Raw genomic sequence first — 16,968 nt, forward strand, 5'->3', positions numbered from 1 at the left:
AAGAATAGCAAAGAAAAAGAAAAGGCAATATGACATTAAATGATGAAATTCCAATAGGTACTTATAACCTGAAAAATATTGCATTTCAGAGACATAAACAATCCTATTTTGCATGCATCTGTAACAACTGATAAATCATAAACAAAGACTATTTACAAGGTGTCAGGGATTTTTTGCTAAGAAAGCCTTTTAGTATTTTTACTCAGCTAACAATTGAGGTGTGTACTTTATGCTTGCTTATAATCTGAATCAAAATCCTCAGGGAGGCAGATTTAAGCAGCATGGAAAAACATGAGGGGGGCTGACACTGTGGCGTAGCAAGTGAACCCGCTGCCTGCAGTGCCAGCATCCCATATGGGTGCCAGTTCGAGTCTGAGCTGCTCCACTTCCAATCCAGCTCTCTGCTATGGCCTGGGAAAGCAGTAGAAGATGGCGCAAATCCTTGGGCCCCTGCACCTGAGTGGGAGACCTGGAAGACGCTCCTGGCTCCTGGCTTCGGATTGGCATAGTTCTGGCTGTTGTGGCCATCTTGGGAGCGAACCAGCAGATGGAAGAACTCTCTCTCTCTCTCTCTCTGCCTCTCCTTCTCTCTCTAACTCTTTCAAATAAATAAATTAATCTTAAAAGAAAGAAATAAGGATACTTCAAAAAGATCATGTAAAAATGCAATTAAATTATTTTGGTGCAAAAATATTGAAATTGATGGGTAGTTTTTCATAGTATACATTTTCCATCAACTTTTCTGAAGATGCATTGTCCATTCAGGGACATGACCAGAGTGAACCAGTTCCCATTTAACTCCCAAATAAAGTACTTTATTTAAAACAACGTCAGCATGGGGCATATTTTACCTTAAGGATTGACAGAGCTGAAAATCACTGAAATCTAAAAGCGCATAAGTTGTTGGCACTGCCCTGTTCTGTCCTGCACTTTGGTGCAGCTTTGTGTCAGAGCACAGAGCACACCACATGAACAGCTGGATCCGTGGGAGATTGGTAGGCTTCCTGTGAGACTGAAATCTACATCACACTGTGCTTCCGCTTTAGAGCAAGAAAGATTTCTGACACTGACGTTGCATGCCTTTATTATCATAGGCATGAAATACATATTTCACGATGTATGTTACTCTCTCCCTCTTTTTTTTCCTCCCTCCTTACCCCTTCAAAAATCAATGTGTGTAAATGTGTAAGGACAGAGGGGCAGGCCACAATGAAAAAAATCCAAAATTCAGTTTTTGGAATCAAAGCAATGCAAAATTCAAATTATTTCCACTCTAAAATCCTTACAAGTTCTCAGATACTTTTAAATTACTTCTAACTAACTTTTTCAATTCCTGAATTTTTTTCTTCTAGGGTAGATCATATAAATACTGTAATGCTTTATTTGGAAAGACCAGTTTTCACTGTGACTATTTTATTATAAATCAGTAAGTCAAAGTTGTTATATGTTTACCAAAAGTTTTGATAACCTATATTCATTTTTTGAAAGATTTATTTATTTGAAAGACAGAGTTACAGAGAGGTAGAGACAGACAGAGAGGTTTTCCATCCGCTGGTTCACTCCCCAAATGGCCGCAAAGTCCAGAGCTGTACCGATCTGAAGCCAGGAGCCATGAGCTTCTTCCTGGTCTCCGACCTGGGTGCAGGGTCCCAGGACTTGAGCCATCTTCTACTGCTTTCCCATCCTATAGCAAAGTGCTGGATTGGAAGTGCAGCACCCGGGACTAGAACTGGTGCCCATATGGGATGCCGATGCTTCAGGCCAGAGTTTTAACCTGCTTCGCCACAGTGCTGGCCCCCCTATATTCATTTTTCACTGGAGTGTTTTCCAGTGTGTGAAAAAGTAGAATATCCTCACTGGCACTGACTAAATAGGAGTGCATTAAAATTTATAGAGAGAGAGAGTAAAAATTTGAATTAAATCTTTTTTGTGAAAGGGACTATTTTAGCAAAGATTTGGTGGACACAGTAATTGAAATGAGATCTAAAAAATAAACACTTGGTTTGGATTTATCTCTTCATAAAGGCAACTCATGATCTGTTTTTCCAACTAGTAATTGGTTATGATAACTAACCAGGTCTGAAAAAGCAGACAAATTTTGAGCCTTGCCAAGATTTTTCTTACGATGCATGATTATATTTTACTCTTAATCATCTAACTGTTTTGTTTACTTATAAAAACAAGTCTATTTACATTTAACTAGAGAGACAATACAGGATAAGATTTAAGAGTGGGTTCTAATTTCAGCTCTGTCAGCTCACAGCTGTTAAGATGATGGTCTAGCCACTCAGCTTCTCTAGGTCTTCAATTCCAAATTGCTAAAAGGGATTACTGTTAGAATTTATGGAACAGAGTTCTAAGGAAGACACGAGATGATTTAGGACTATCAGATAGTAAATAATAAATAAAACAGTGATGATGATGATTACTGCTGATGATAATTATATGAATGTACACAGAGAATAAGGTTTTTAAGGTTCATGTTAGAGTATTTCAGGCATGGAAAGCCAAGACACTGTGGTAAAAAAAACAAAACAAAACAAAACAAAAAAAAACTAAATGAAAGATCTCTGTGAGTGAGATCCCAGTGGAAAGAACGGGCCATCAAAGAAGGAGGTACCTTTCTCTGAAGAGAGGAGAGAACTTCCACTTTGACTATGACCTTGTCTAAATTAAGATGGGAATTGGCGAACTCAAAAGGCTTCCATAGCCTTGGCAGCTCATGACAAGAGCCTAGGGAGATTACTGACGCCATAAACAAGAGTGTCAATTGTTAAATCAACAACAGGAGTCACTGTGCACTTTCTCCCCATGTAGAATTGCTGTCCTTAATGTGTTGTTCAATGTGAATTAATGCTATAACTAGTACTCAAACAGTACTATACACTTTGTGTTTCTGTGTGAGTGCAAACTGATGAAAACTTTACTTAATATATACTAAATTGATCTCCTGTATATAAAGAGAATTAAAAATGAATCTTGATGTGAATGGGATGGGAGAGGGAGCGGGAGATGGGAGGGTTGCGGGTGGGAGGGAAGTTATGGGAGGAAAAAGCCACTGTAATCCAAAAGCTGTACTTTGGAAATTTATATTTATTAAATAAAAGTTTAAAAAAATAAAAATAAAGTAAGTACATCTACCTGGCATAGACTTCATCAGAAGTGCTAAGATAGCTTTGGTACAAAGAAACAAGCAGATTGTCTAGAGCCTGATCCAAAAACATCTCTCAAGAATTACCAACTTCAATGAGAAATGGATTAGAAAGGAAAGACTTTTAGACACTTGCAAAATTAGTATATCAGTTAAAATTTGAACTAAAGAAAAATAAACTGAACTAGTAAATAATGTGTAACTCATTAGCTATCCAATAATGTCCTTGCATACAAAGATATGCTAATTAATGAAATGGAGAGATAGCTATTGGATACAGGGATACACAAAACAGAACGGAATGTTACCATTCTCACGCCAGTCACATTAAATATGCATCCTCATTACCTATGCAATCCAAAATCCAGCCCACAGTTCCATCTCCACCACAGGCTAACACTCGGAAGTCAGGAACATCACGGAAAAAGTTTAACCTGAAAAATAAGCACATTATGGTACCTGGTTGATATTTTAAACTATGTCAGTTTTGTGCTATTAGCATTTTCTCCAAGAAAATACGTTTTTATTTTAGGAACGAAAGTACTCCACTGATATTTTACATATCACTTAACCATAATTTGTAGTAACCTATTCCATATTTAGTAAATATATATCCTAACTTCTTTGTCAAATATATTTTCATAAACTCTGAAATTTAAAAACTGATAAATTATTATACTTTTCGATAAGATATGCTCCCAGATATAATGTGTAGTTCATATCCTTCAAAAAGTTCATGTAAAATGCCTATCTCAAAAAACTACGTTTGAATTTCAAAATTTTTTGTACCCTTATCCACTATTTCATGTAATAATTCTTGTCAATCAAAAATTGTTCTGAGGGGCAGGTATTTGCTGCAGCAGCTAAGATGCTACTTACAATGTTTGCACCCTTTATCCGAGTGCCTGGGTTCTGCTTCTGATTCCAGCTTTCTAATAAGATGTACCCTTGGAGGCAGCAGGTGATGGCTCAAATTGTTAGATGCCTGCCACTCACGGAGGATAGCCAAATGCTTCAGTATTTCCTTCGGACTTAGAATCCCGCAAATAGGAGCCCAACATCACCTTGCACTCTGACCTGTTAAACCGGGTTTTCCGCCCCTGAATGTTCAAGCTTAATTGCTGGGTCAGCTATAGAAAACACCTGCTGCTTCCCGTTGCAAACTCATTAACTCAGCTACCCTGGGAATAGTCACAGCAGTAGGTAATGCAGCCAGTTTGACAGTCATATATGCTATCGGATTGCAACAGAAGAACTGGAACAAGACAGAAACTTTAGAAATTTCTTTCCCTTGCATCCCCCAGAGACAGCGACTGTTCACAAAGTTAATATGACACTATCGGAATCAGTTTCCTGTATATTTATATATACGGATGTGGATATGTAAATCCTTATTACTCATCCACTTTCAGCATGAATGGGATCGTGCTGTACATTTCATTTACTGGTGTTCTTTCTTTGCCTAACGTGTGTCTGAGAGCTCCTTCTGTATCAGCATGTCACAAATGCTATGTGCCCCATCATGTCACAGCATGACATTCCAGTGTCACATCCTGATGTATGAATGAGTGTTGTGCAAGAATAGATAGATCATTTGTCTCCATGGACTTTTAAACTATTCCTTGCATTTTGCTATCACCAAAAAAAAAAAAAAGTGCTGTGGTTAACAGTCTGAGACACACGTGTGTGAGCAGGTGATTCTGAAGGCTGCTGGGGGGAAAATGTTCTGCACCAGCAAATCACTCTGAAGCCTTTCACTGCTGAGTGTGTGTCGATTTCTCTGCAACCCCAACAGTACAAACAAACAACTCTGTAGTATTTCTTTAATACCGAGTGAAAAGCAGTGCCCTGCCAAAAACACATTTTCCTATTTCCTTGTGAGTGGAGCATACTTTCGTAGGTTCACAGGGGATGTAGGTCTTCTGTGAAGCCTTCCCACTCATTTCTATCTAGCTATCTTTTAAGATTATTTTTACAAACTCTGCATTTGCGCCCTTTAAAGAAATAATTTGTCAATGTAGCATCAACAGTGCATCAATATAATAGAAATTGTATAAAAATTAACCAAAACTCATTATGTGACGATAATAGCCATGGATAATTAAGACATGGGGTGGGGCATCTGGCAAAAGTGGCTAAGATGCTGTTGGGAGTACCTATATCTCACATCTTAGCGCCTGAGTTCAAGTCCAGATCCCGTCTCCAGTTCTAGCTTTCTGCTAATGGAGAAACTGGAAGGCAACATGGTTCAACCAATGAGTTCCTGACATCCACAAGGGACACCTATATTTAATTCCAGTTCCCTGGTTTGATCAGGCCCAGTCCCAGTGGTTGTGGGCATTTGGGCAGTAAACCAGCAGTGAGAGCTAGCTCGCTCACTCTCGCTCTCTCTCCCTCTCTTTCCCTCTCCCCATCTCTCTGCCTTTCAAAATAAGCAAAAATTTTCCCAAAAATGCAAAACATGAAACTTTCATTCATTTCTTTATATAGTATAAATGTACAGCCAGACACATTTCAAATGTTTTTTTCCTATTGGTTATGTGTAACATAATAAACAATGTGTGACAACTGTCCACACAGGAGGTAGAATACTACCAATAGCTTACACATATATCTGAACCCTTTCCCTCTAGCACCTGTTTTAATCATTCACAAAGCCAAGCACTCTTCTGAGCAATGAGCTGGTTATTATGTTGTGTCATCATCCACACTCCATTCTGCTTTCTGGTGTCCCCACTAGCATTGCTACTGAGATTCTTGGATGCCATAGCTTAATTTCTTTCTGTCTCTACCTTCTTGTGAAATTCCATTTATTTGACTTTACCTTTGGACATCCCTGTCACTAGCCTTGGACTGATTAGTTTTCTATTATTAAAAAAATACATTCTTGGAGCTTGTGTGTAGTGGATTCTTCATAGGAAGATCTACTAACACACAACTGTACAAGGTGATGCCAATTTCTTTCCCAGAGAATTGCACTGGTACACAACAGGTGAACTCCACTGAGTGCATCTTCTCTAAAGTTGTCACACATCTTAATTTCATGAATTTGCTTTCTGAGAAATGTCTGCTCATGTTGTCTGTCCCTGTTTCCTACTCTCTCTCTCTCTCTCTCTCTCACACACACACACACACACACACACCTTGTTAGTTAATAAAACTCTTATACTTGTCCTTTATTCCATTTCCTTTTAGTTTCTACATTTTTTTTTTTTGACAGGCAGAGTGGGCAGTGTGAGAGAGAGACAGAGAGAAAGGTCTTCCTTTGCCGTTGGTTCACCCTCCAATGGCCGCCACGGCCGGCGCACCGCACTGATCCAATGGCAGGAGCCAGGTACTTCTCCTGGTTTCCCATGGGGTGCAGGGCCCAAGCACTTGGGCCATCCTCCACTGCACTCCCTGGCCACCACAGAGAGCTGGCCTGGAAGAGGGGCAACCAGGACAGAATCCGGCGCCCTGACCGGGACTAGAACCCGGTGTGCCAGTGCCGCAAGGCGGAGGATTAGCCTAGTGAGCCGCAGCGCCGGCCAGTTTCTACATTTTTCAAATTGCCTTTTGCAAGTTGAAAGGTTTTTTTTTTTTTTTTTTTAATTACTTTCATTAGCGAACCAGATTGTAGTATTAATGCATTTAAATTTACCAACTTTTCTATGGTCTCCAGTACCTCGACCAGACTTTCATAAGAAAATCTTGCTTACGCAGAGTTCAGGAGAGGATTCATATACACTCATCTGAAATGTCAGCTTTATTTTCAAGACAGAAATTCTTCACTTGTTGCAAGGTGAGGCAGGTTTCCTTTTTCCCTCCCTCCCTACTCTGCCCCCATCCTTTCTTCTCTCCCTCCCTGCATTTCTTTTGCCTGTAGTGCATCAATTTTCCTATCAATTTTATCCATCTTCTCCTTTACTGAATAATTCAACTTTCTTCCATGCAAAGTCCGTTCTAAATCTAACATGGATGCATTTCTTTTCTGTATTCTCTTCCTGTTCCTTTCATGAATTTGTCCATCTCTACATCAATAACACACACTTACAAATACTACAGCTTGCTGATATCTGCACCTCCTTACATAAAGCAGCTTATAATTTCTTCTTTGTCAACCCAAATTAATTTTAAAGCTAAATGGTCATATTCCACCAAAACATAAATAAGAAAAAGACAAACCAATAATTATTTCGATTGGAACTGCATTAAATCTATATATCAGTCTTGGAAGAATATCATCTATATAATATCAATTGTTTCCTCATCCATGAATATAGGATTGTTCAATTTATGTCCATCATTAAAGTTTTTAATTTTCTGCTTATAGGCCTTCCATGTTTTGTTAGACATATTATTTTTTGTTTTATAGTCTTGATATTTTGAACATATTAAAATTATGTTTGCTAATATTAATATTTCTTCTTTTGTTGGTGATGCATATAACTATATCTGACTTTTATAAACTCATTTTATAAACATTCATATCGCTCCTATTTTATCAATTGCCTTTATTTTCTTTGCATGTTTATTTAGATTTCTACAATGGTATTACTAGTGATTCTCAAATAATTATAATTGTTACTTATGTCCCTGTTTCATTATCTTGGTCAACATCCCAATATATTTCATATAGTGGTATTTGTAGACAACATTTGTATCTTACACCTGAATTTAAGTGCAATACTTACAGAAATTGCACATAATATTGGATATAATAGGATAATATTGTTTTAGGAATATTCTTGTTCTTCTTTGTCTTTCCAATTTTTTTACTGATATCTTTTATGAGGCTAATAAAATGTCCATTCTACTTCCTGAAGGGTAAGAATTTGTATTGTGAACAAAAATTAAACATTTTGCTGAATCTTTTGAGATGACTGTTTGGTTGGTCTCATTTAATAGACTGGTGTGAGAATACACAATTAAAGTTTTGGATTATTGAGTTATTGGTATAATCTTTGTAGACACCTAAAAGAGTCATTGTTAGGACTGTTAAGTAGATAATTGGATTTGGTTTGCTAACAGTTTGGAAGTTTTGCACCTGTATTTATGAAAACTACTTTTCTTCTGAATATCACTTTCTCTCTCTCTCTCTCTCTCTCTCGCTCTCTCTCTGTCAAAATGATACTGCCAGGAGCACTTGTTAGGATGCCAGTTGAGACATCTGCATCCCATAACCATATACCTAGGTTTCAGTCCCCGCTCTGTTCCTGATTCTGGCTTCCTGATGAATGTACAGCCTGCAAGACAATGGGCAGTGGTTCAAGTAGTTGGTTCTCTGCCACCCATGTGGGAAAGCTGCAGTGAGTTTCCAGTTTCTGCCTACAGCCCTACCCAGACCTGGCCATTGCAGGTAACAGGGGGTTGGACCAGAAGATGAGAGCTTTCTCTCTGTCAGTCTGTTCCTCTCCTCTCTCTTCCTTTCTCTCTCTCTCTCTCCCTCTGTCTCCCCACCCCCAAAGCAAATAGCGTGCCTGCACTATTGCTTAGCAGGTTAAAGCCCTGGCATGCAGCACCAGCATCCCATATGGGCGCCAGTTCCAGTTCTGGCTAATCCACTTTCTGACAAGGTCACTGCTAATACTTTGGAATGCAGTGGAGGATGACCCAAGTCCTTGGGTCCCTGCATCCACATGGGAGACCCTAAAGAAGCTCCTAGCTCCTGGCTTTATATCAGCCCACCTCTGGCCATTGTGGCCACTTGGGGAGTGAACCAGCAAATGGAAGACCTCTCTCTCTGTGTGTCTCTTTCTCTCTGTATCTTGTTCTTTCAAATAAACAAAATAATTCTTAACTGAAAAAAAAAAAGTATACAGTCTCCAACTTTCATTTCTTATTTAGGGGGAAGAATTTATATATTTTTGTAAGTTCCTTAAAAACTGAGAGCACTTACATATAAAACTACTCAATTTTTGGTGTTTTCTTTTTTCCATAGAACTATTTTAAATAATGGCTTAAATTTCTTGAATAATTATAGAAAAAATTCGTGTTTTTGAATCTTTCCTAAGCCAGCTCCTTCCAGTTATAGTTCTGCCTATCTGTTCGTCTATCACATCCAGATTTCTGAACACAAGGGCACCGAAGCTTCAGGAAGCCCCTTCAGCGCATGGCAGCAGCTGGGGCACTGGCCTCCACAGAGTTTATGGTTTCTAGAGAAAGCCTGATCATCCTTGTGACTCACCATCGTTCCGCCACTCCATGATGAAGTCTCATCTGTTACTCATTCGTGTTTTCTTTAAAAATTATCATCTTTCTCCTTCAGCAGAGCCCTACCCCCAACATAAGCCCCACGTGACGGTCAAGCAGCTTACTTTGTGTAAACAGACTGCTAAATGGATGGGAACAGTGACCTCTGCTGATCTCAACCTCTTAGCCCAGTCTACCCAAGCAGTTTTTCCTAGAGATTCATCCATTCCTTATTTCATTCATTCGTTCACTGCAGAGTCACCATGGAAAACAATGGGATCAGTCTGAGTCTCAGTCCTTGAACTTTTTAAATTTTTTTTGACAGGCAGAGTGGGCAGTGAGAGACAGAGACAGAGAGAAAGGTCTTCCTTTGCCGTTGGTTCACCCCCCAAAGGCTGCTGCAGCCAGTGCACTGCGGCCGGCGCACCGTGCTGATCCGAAGGCAGGAGGCAGGTACTTATCCTGGTCTCCCATGGGGTGCAGGGCCCAAGCACTTGGGCCATCCTCCACTGCACTCCCGGGCCACAGCAGAGAGCTGTCCTGGAAGAGGGGCAACCGGGAAAGAATCCGGCGCCCCGCCCGGGACTAGAACCTGGGGTGCCGGTGCCGCAGGTGGAGGATTAGCCTATTGAGCCACAGCGCCAGCCAGACTTTAAAATGAAACTAACACCACCTGCCTAATTGGGCTATTTACCTACAGGTAAACAAAATGTGTTTGTAAATACATGGCACTCCCCATGGGTTACTGCAGAAGTGATTATCTTCTCACTTTATGACAAGGAGTGCATGTGTGTCTTTGGTCCCTGTGTCACTCTATTACCCCCATGTTCTGGCAGAAAAGACACAATGAGAATTTTGTAAAAAGCATATCTGGGTTGAGCAGTGAGTAGGGTTCTCCTATCTCTAATCTGAAACTATGGCCACTGGCCCATCAGGAGACCTGCTTGCAAGTACTGGAGACAGAAGGCATGTGGGAACACAGCTGGGTTTGAGAAAAGGAAAACCCAAGAGACTTGCAGCCCGGAATTGGGGCTCTTAGTGGCACTGACTTCTCACCCAGTCAGGTTCCAACAACCAGCAGCTGTGAGCCTGCCGCTTCACTGTGGCCCTGCCAAGGGCAGAAGCAAAGAGAACCAGGAGATTCCAGAAAGATGTCCCTTCTGTGGGACTTGTTTTGACATCAATTTTTAAAGATTCACTTGAAGAACAAGTATAAATATTTTGCTTGCTTGACAAATGCACACTGTTAAGAATTATATCCTACTATAGTTTTAATGATTTTGTGACTATTTTAAAATTAGAAGTGAAGTTGAACATCATTTACTATTGTTTAAAGCCCTTGTCTATTTTCCCTGCTGAACTATAATGTTTTTATTTTTTATTTGTTGAACTCTTTATTTAGTTGAACATTAAGCCTTTGACTATAATGTAAATTAAAAATATAACATCTCAAAAATAAAATAAATTGATCCTGTAAAAAATGCCTTGGCTCCTATATTTAGTTATGCTATTTTTATGGACATTTTTGATATTAAAACTTCAAGCCATTTGTTAAAGATCTTGATGATGACTGAGTTTTCAATGTTGGTAATTATAATATTGGCTCCTCTAGGGAGTTCATCATTTTTCTGGCACATCTGAGTTCAAAAAGATTCTTCTTGCTATAGGGTTAGTTGCTCTGTGTCCGAGGCTTTCTTTGTGTATTCGCTCCACACCCATCGCTATGACAATCTTTAAAGTTCCGGTTACACAAGATGAGTACAGCACCATCCCTAAGGCCCACATTGCTGCAGCGTACAACTGAGGTCTCGTGTTAAATTTCCTGTCAGACACACACACACACACACACACACAAGTGGGTGGTGGTTTGTGATGTGTAACACCACTGCTAATTCAGAAACTTACTATCCGTTATAGGAAGTGTTAAGATGAAAATCAATGAACTTTCATTTGTGTATTTTTAACACACCACGAAGTTATCTTAGAAAAAAAAGTACCGTATCTATTCAAGAATCTTGGAAAGTGTCTAAAAATCAAGTTTTTTAAATCACAATATGTAAGTATTTCTTTTGATTCCAATCTTCCAACCTCGCATGCTATTATTTAAAGAAAATAAGATATAACCATTTATATGTAATGTGGATACATTAGTTAGGAGCCAGAATGAACACATAACATAAAAGTGTGGCAATTAAGCAGTACACATATTGTTGTATATTAAAAATTATATTCTTTGATTCTTAGAGGAAATCTATGTAAGATTCATAAATATTTTAGCATATCAATGCCTGGTGAATGCATCCTCACTTTAATTATCCACATTCATGTCCCTTTGTTTTGAAGAAACATAAGGCTGAAGGATTAAAAATGACTTCATCGTATGTCATCAACTCTCCTCTTCTTTTTCTTCCTCTGTGCTTAGAAAAATATAGTTTATGACAAGAACTTGCTTTGAGAAAGGTCTGCATTCTGATTTAAGCATTTGGAACCAGAAACAAGCATACTTATCTCTATCATTGTGCTCCATTCATATTCATCCATGCATATACACATATTATTCTTGAAGTTACAAGATTAAATGGCTTTACCACTGCCTCACTAAAATCAAGCTGGATTTTCTGGTCTGTGGTGCTCCTATTGTTTTTAAAATGGCTGCTTAGAAAACCAAGAATAGACACATATATACTGTGCTCTTATTACTATTAGCGTTGTTGCTGCAGTGTCTTTAAAAGGCAGAAAATTTATAAAATCTGAAGATAAACCAGAGTATATATGCTGCAGTATATTTTAAAAAGGCCACACATAAAGAAGGTATGCACCCCAAATTTAATTTCATTATATATAAATGTATTACTGTGCATTTCTCTGGCTATTGATAACATCAACTTCTTGGTCATGATTCATAAATCTAATGTGACTCCTCCATCATTTCAGCTTAAAGTAACACTACTCTTGGATCCTCCAGTCTCATATTTTAAGTGCTTTTTTTAACAATAACTTCCAAAGTTTAGGTCAGTGAGAAAGTGCACCTGTCTGAGCACATTTCATTGTTCTTTAGACTTACATACATACAGGAAGGTGACACTGTATAAGGGTAAGTAGAAAAGTGACTAAAGAAGAAATCTGGACTCATCTTTATGAGCTCTGCATAACCTGAATCAGTTACTATCATCCCCAGTAAGAACATTCAGAGTATTTAGAAAATAAACATTCCAGTGAAACATTCATTTCATTATCCCTGGCAATCCTCAAAACATCATTTTTCCCTATGTGGATTTTAGAAGTGAAAGAAGGAAAGCTGGAGAGAGGGAAAGAGAAAAAGACAAGGCACAGCAGAGCAAATGAAAGACTGAAAATGAAGAAGGATTTGCACCTGGAATCTGTGGTGTTACCTCATTAAATAACTTTAACAACCTCCCTAGATAAAATGAGTTAGGAATAAGAATTCAGTAAACAACAGGCTCAGCGTTGTGATAAAAATATCTTCCTTTCTTTGAGTAGTGTATATAATTCTTGGAAAATTAATGCTGAAAGAAATATCAAGTTTCATTTGGGTTATTTTTGAATGAGTATAAACATAGCTTTTTAAAAATATATTTATTTAAAATAATTTAGAAAATATTATTCACAATTTCTTTAGTAAAGATCTAAATGTTAAAATGTTATTTTTTTCTAGTGCATGGAAAACAGTCACCCTTCTAGTATCTTTTAAATAGATATTAATATAACTTAATGTTTAAGAAGTTATGATGAAATTAAACCAAACTCATGGGATGCCATTGTCTTGGATGAAATCCTCAGCTAATTCAAAGAGGCTTGATCAAATAGGAATGCCAGCCTCCTTGTGCAAGCTGAACTCGTGAAAGGGTCCAGTCAATCAGATGGGCCCAGTGTTCCTAAACCACTTTGATGAGGAATTCCTCTCTGTTTAACCCTATCAGGAAAGTAACTGTAAACTGACCAAGCCACTTTCTGTCCTTATTTCTGTCTATATCACCAAACGCCTCTGCTCAATGCATTGAAATGCTCCATCTTATTTTACAGAACAAACTGTTGCTCAATTCGAGAATTACAGATAAAACTCAACTTGATCTTTAAACTAAATTTGTTGTGATTTTGCCTTTAGACACTGAAGGCCATTAAGCAATTTTTGTTGTTGTTTGGCCATTTTCTGTCTCTTAAAAATTAGTAGTTTTCTGAATTAGAAGGAGAAGGAATTAATTGAATCCAATAGATTTTATAAGGATGATTTTTGAAAACATCTTGGGCTGGCACCACGGCTCACTAGGCTAATCCTCTGCCTGTGGCGCTGGCACCCCAGGGCGCTGGATTCTGTCCCCGGTTGTCCCTCTTCCAGGCCAGCTCTCTGCTGTGGCCAGGGAGTGCAGTGGAGGATGGCCCAGGTGCTTGGGCCCTGCACCCGCATGGGAGACCAGGAGGAAGCACCCGGCTCCTGGCTTCGGATTGGCACAGGATGTTAGCAGACATTTGGGGGGTGAACCAATGGAAAAAGGAATTCCTTTCTCTCTGTCTCTTTCTCTCTCTCTCACTGTCTAACTCTGCCTGTCAAAAAAACAAACAAACAAAAAAAAACACACAAAACAACAACAACAACAAAAAACAATTTGAGGGGAGAGACAGAGATCTGTTGTTCACTTCCAAGATGGCCACAACAATAAGAGCAGGGCCAGGCTCATTCAGGTGTCCCACGTGAGTATTCAGGGGCCCAAGCACTTGGGTCATGATCTGCTGCCTCCTAGGTGCTTTAGTAGGAAGCTGGATCAGAAGCAGAGGTGGCTCTCAATCTCAGGCACTAAAATACTGGATGCAAATGTCCTAAACGGTGGCTTCAGGGCTGCCCCTGAACTGAGCATTTCCATACTTTATTTATTTACTTTCTATTTTGAGATTTCAAAGGACTTAGAGTCAAAGACCTCCGGCCAGAGAGGCATGGAGGGGGGCTTCCAAGAGAGGAAAAAACCCAAAGAGCCCCATGGCACTGGTGTTTTTTAAGTACAATCTCGAAGGAAAAAAAAAAAAAGAACTTGACAATCAGGTTGACATTCAGTTACCAGGCAGGGACAAAACTCATCAAATGACCTGGCTTGCTCATGATAAAACAAAGAACCATCCATCGGAAGGGTGGAATAGGTAACTTGTTTTCACAAGAAACTGTGATATATTGATGTTTTGTATGTTTCTTATGAAGTAAAAACTATGCTTCTGCCAGAATGATGTGCTCAATTAAAATCCGCCTTTAAATTAGCATCAGAGAAACAAATAACCAACTAGTGCTAAACTTTTACATAGACACTATTACAGCATTATCACTGATAATCAGTGTTTTATCTTCAACTAAATGAATTATTAAATCTTTGGGTCTGTGAATTGACTAAATTAAAACAATTATTGCCACAAACTTATTTTTGCTTAGAGCATTGCGATCACTTGGATTTAATAATGGAAGCATTTAATCTTTTTAAAGTTCTGCTAATGGTATCAAAATATTAACATCTATCACTTTTTTTTAGCACACACAGAAGTTGTAATTGAACAAGGACATTAATCTGAAAGAGTCATTTGATAGAAATAAAAAGTCAGGCTGTAAAGAGTGACATGCAACAAGATTTTCTATAGCTTAAATGATGATGTATGGACAGAGAATTAACTACTGAATTTTAAATCAAGTGTGGATGCTTCTTCAGCATATGTTTGCTCACTGGATTCCACATGACCAGTGCTATACTTGAGAGGTCATTGTGGATGGTACATATTAAGAAATGGTTTGCACATGTTATATATTCACCATCAACACCTGGTAAATGCAAGGTTAAATGTACAGATATGAAGATAGCAGAATCTCAAGGCAGCCATGGAAGTAACACCCAAGTGTCCTGGGTTCTTCCTTTGAACCTGTTCTGTCCTAAACACCCAGCTTCAAAGACCTCTGAAATATCTTCAACACCAGCCTTCCATTATCTTGACAAACAGCAAGGAACTTGCATCCACAGTAATATCCTCATCCAATGTTCGTGTGAAACGTGCTTGACATTCTATCCTAGACATGCTTTGTAAAAGCTTTGTAACATGGCCAGACCAAGAATTTCCACTTTGTTTGCATTCTGTCTTGACTTTATTTCTGACTTCTTGCATCTCAAATATAAACAGTCAAGAGAGGTTATGCTACACCTCCAACACAGTGCTTGGCAATTTCATCTGTCAAACATCCTGTATCATTTCTCCCAAGTTCTATAACCCACAAAACACTAGCCCATGGACCATTTGGCCATATTGTTTGCTACTTTATAGCCAAAGATGGTCTTTTTTTCTAGTTTTCAATACTTTGTTCTTCATTTTTATCAGCAGAATGATCTTTCTCACCATATTCCCATCACCTTTCTGTTCACAGCCATATAGAAGGTTCTAAGATGGTTCTCATCTTCCAACTCGTTATGGTTTCTACCCACTACCCAGGCCTAAAGCCACTTTCACAGTTTTGTGTATTTGTTAACAGCACTATCCTACTTCACATGCCAATTTCTGACTTAGCCCATTCTGGCTGCTGTAACAAATTACTTTAGACTAGGTGATTTATAATCAACAGAAATTGTTTCATTTCACAGCATCACAGCCAGAGAGCAGCTGTCCTCAGAAGGAATTGTCCCATGAGTCTCCCTTATGTATTTGATCTTTATATCAGAAAGACTAAACTCTGGACTTCAGAGTTGGTGCTAGAACAATTGTGACTTTGGGGATGACAGGGATGAAATGAACGCATTTGAACTTGAGAAGCACATGGATTTTGGGAAGACAAGGTCAGAATGCTGTGGTTTGAATGTCATGTCCCTCTAAAGTTCATGGTGAAAGTTAATCCCCAATGCATTGCAATGACAAGGCAGGGCATGGAGGAGGTCATTAGACCATGTGGACCCACCCTCCTGAGTGTGAGCAGTGCTCTCATGAAGGACTTCAGAGAACTACCCAGCTCCTGTACGCTCTGTGCCACATGGGGACACGTCCTGAACCCTTCCTGCCCAATGAGAATGCAGCAAGCAGGTTCCATTCTGGAAGCAGACAGTGAACCCTTCCCAGACAACAAATCTCTTGGCATCTTGCTCTTGAACTTCACAGCTTCCAGAATTATGACAAAGAAACTTGTATTGATTATGAATTGTCCAGGTTCAGGTATATTGTTAATGCAGACAGAACAGAGTAAAACAAAGATGACAGGAAATATTCAAATTAGTTGGTTACTTTTGTTAGTCCGTTCAGGAGAATCCATTCCTTTTTAAGAGGGTTCAAGAATAAGCAATGGCTTCTAAACAGTGACACAGAGATTTCTGGCCTAACTGCTATTTGGCCAAACATTTCTTCTCTTTTTCTGTGAGATGATGCATAATAAAATTTCAGATTTTAAAACTTCTTTGAAGCTGTACTGCATTTGTTGTTAGGCACACAGTGATGAAACATGGCCCAAAATGGAGGCATTCATTGTAAGGCGAGCAACTATGTGACTTTGCTTGCTTATGGCAGCAAGTTCACTTTCTGTTACTTTTATTAATCTGCAGACCTTTAATTTAAGAGCATAAATCAATTTACACACTCAACCATTAAGTGAGCAAAGCAGAGGCAGAATGATACTTGCA

At 38.9% G+C, this 16,968-nt stretch overlaps 1 protein-coding gene across 16 annotated transcripts in view; it reads right to left on the reverse strand.

Annotated features, from left to right (window-relative positions):
• DGKB (diacylglycerol kinase beta) overlaps nucleotides 1-16,968 on the reverse strand; it is a 773,939-nt gene that overhangs the window by 433,644 nt on the left and 323,327 nt on the right. For all 16 annotated transcript variants that reach the window (XR_011382945.1, XM_051832536.2, XM_070059385.1 and 13 more), the window contains one exon: nucleotides 3,500-3,585. Coding sequence is in view for 15 of the 16 variants with exons in the window: in XM_051832536.2 (XP_051688496.2) it covers nucleotides 3,500-3,585 (86 nt within the window). In the remaining variant the exon portion in view is untranslated. The remainder of the gene's footprint in view (nucleotides 1-3,499; nucleotides 3,586-16,968) is intronic.

Source organism: Oryctolagus cuniculus, chromosome 16 (genome assembly GCF_964237555.1).
Source record: "Oryctolagus cuniculus chromosome 16, mOryCun1.1, whole genome shotgun sequence".
Taxonomy (NCBI): Eukaryota; Metazoa; Chordata; class Mammalia; order Lagomorpha; family Leporidae; genus Oryctolagus; species Oryctolagus cuniculus.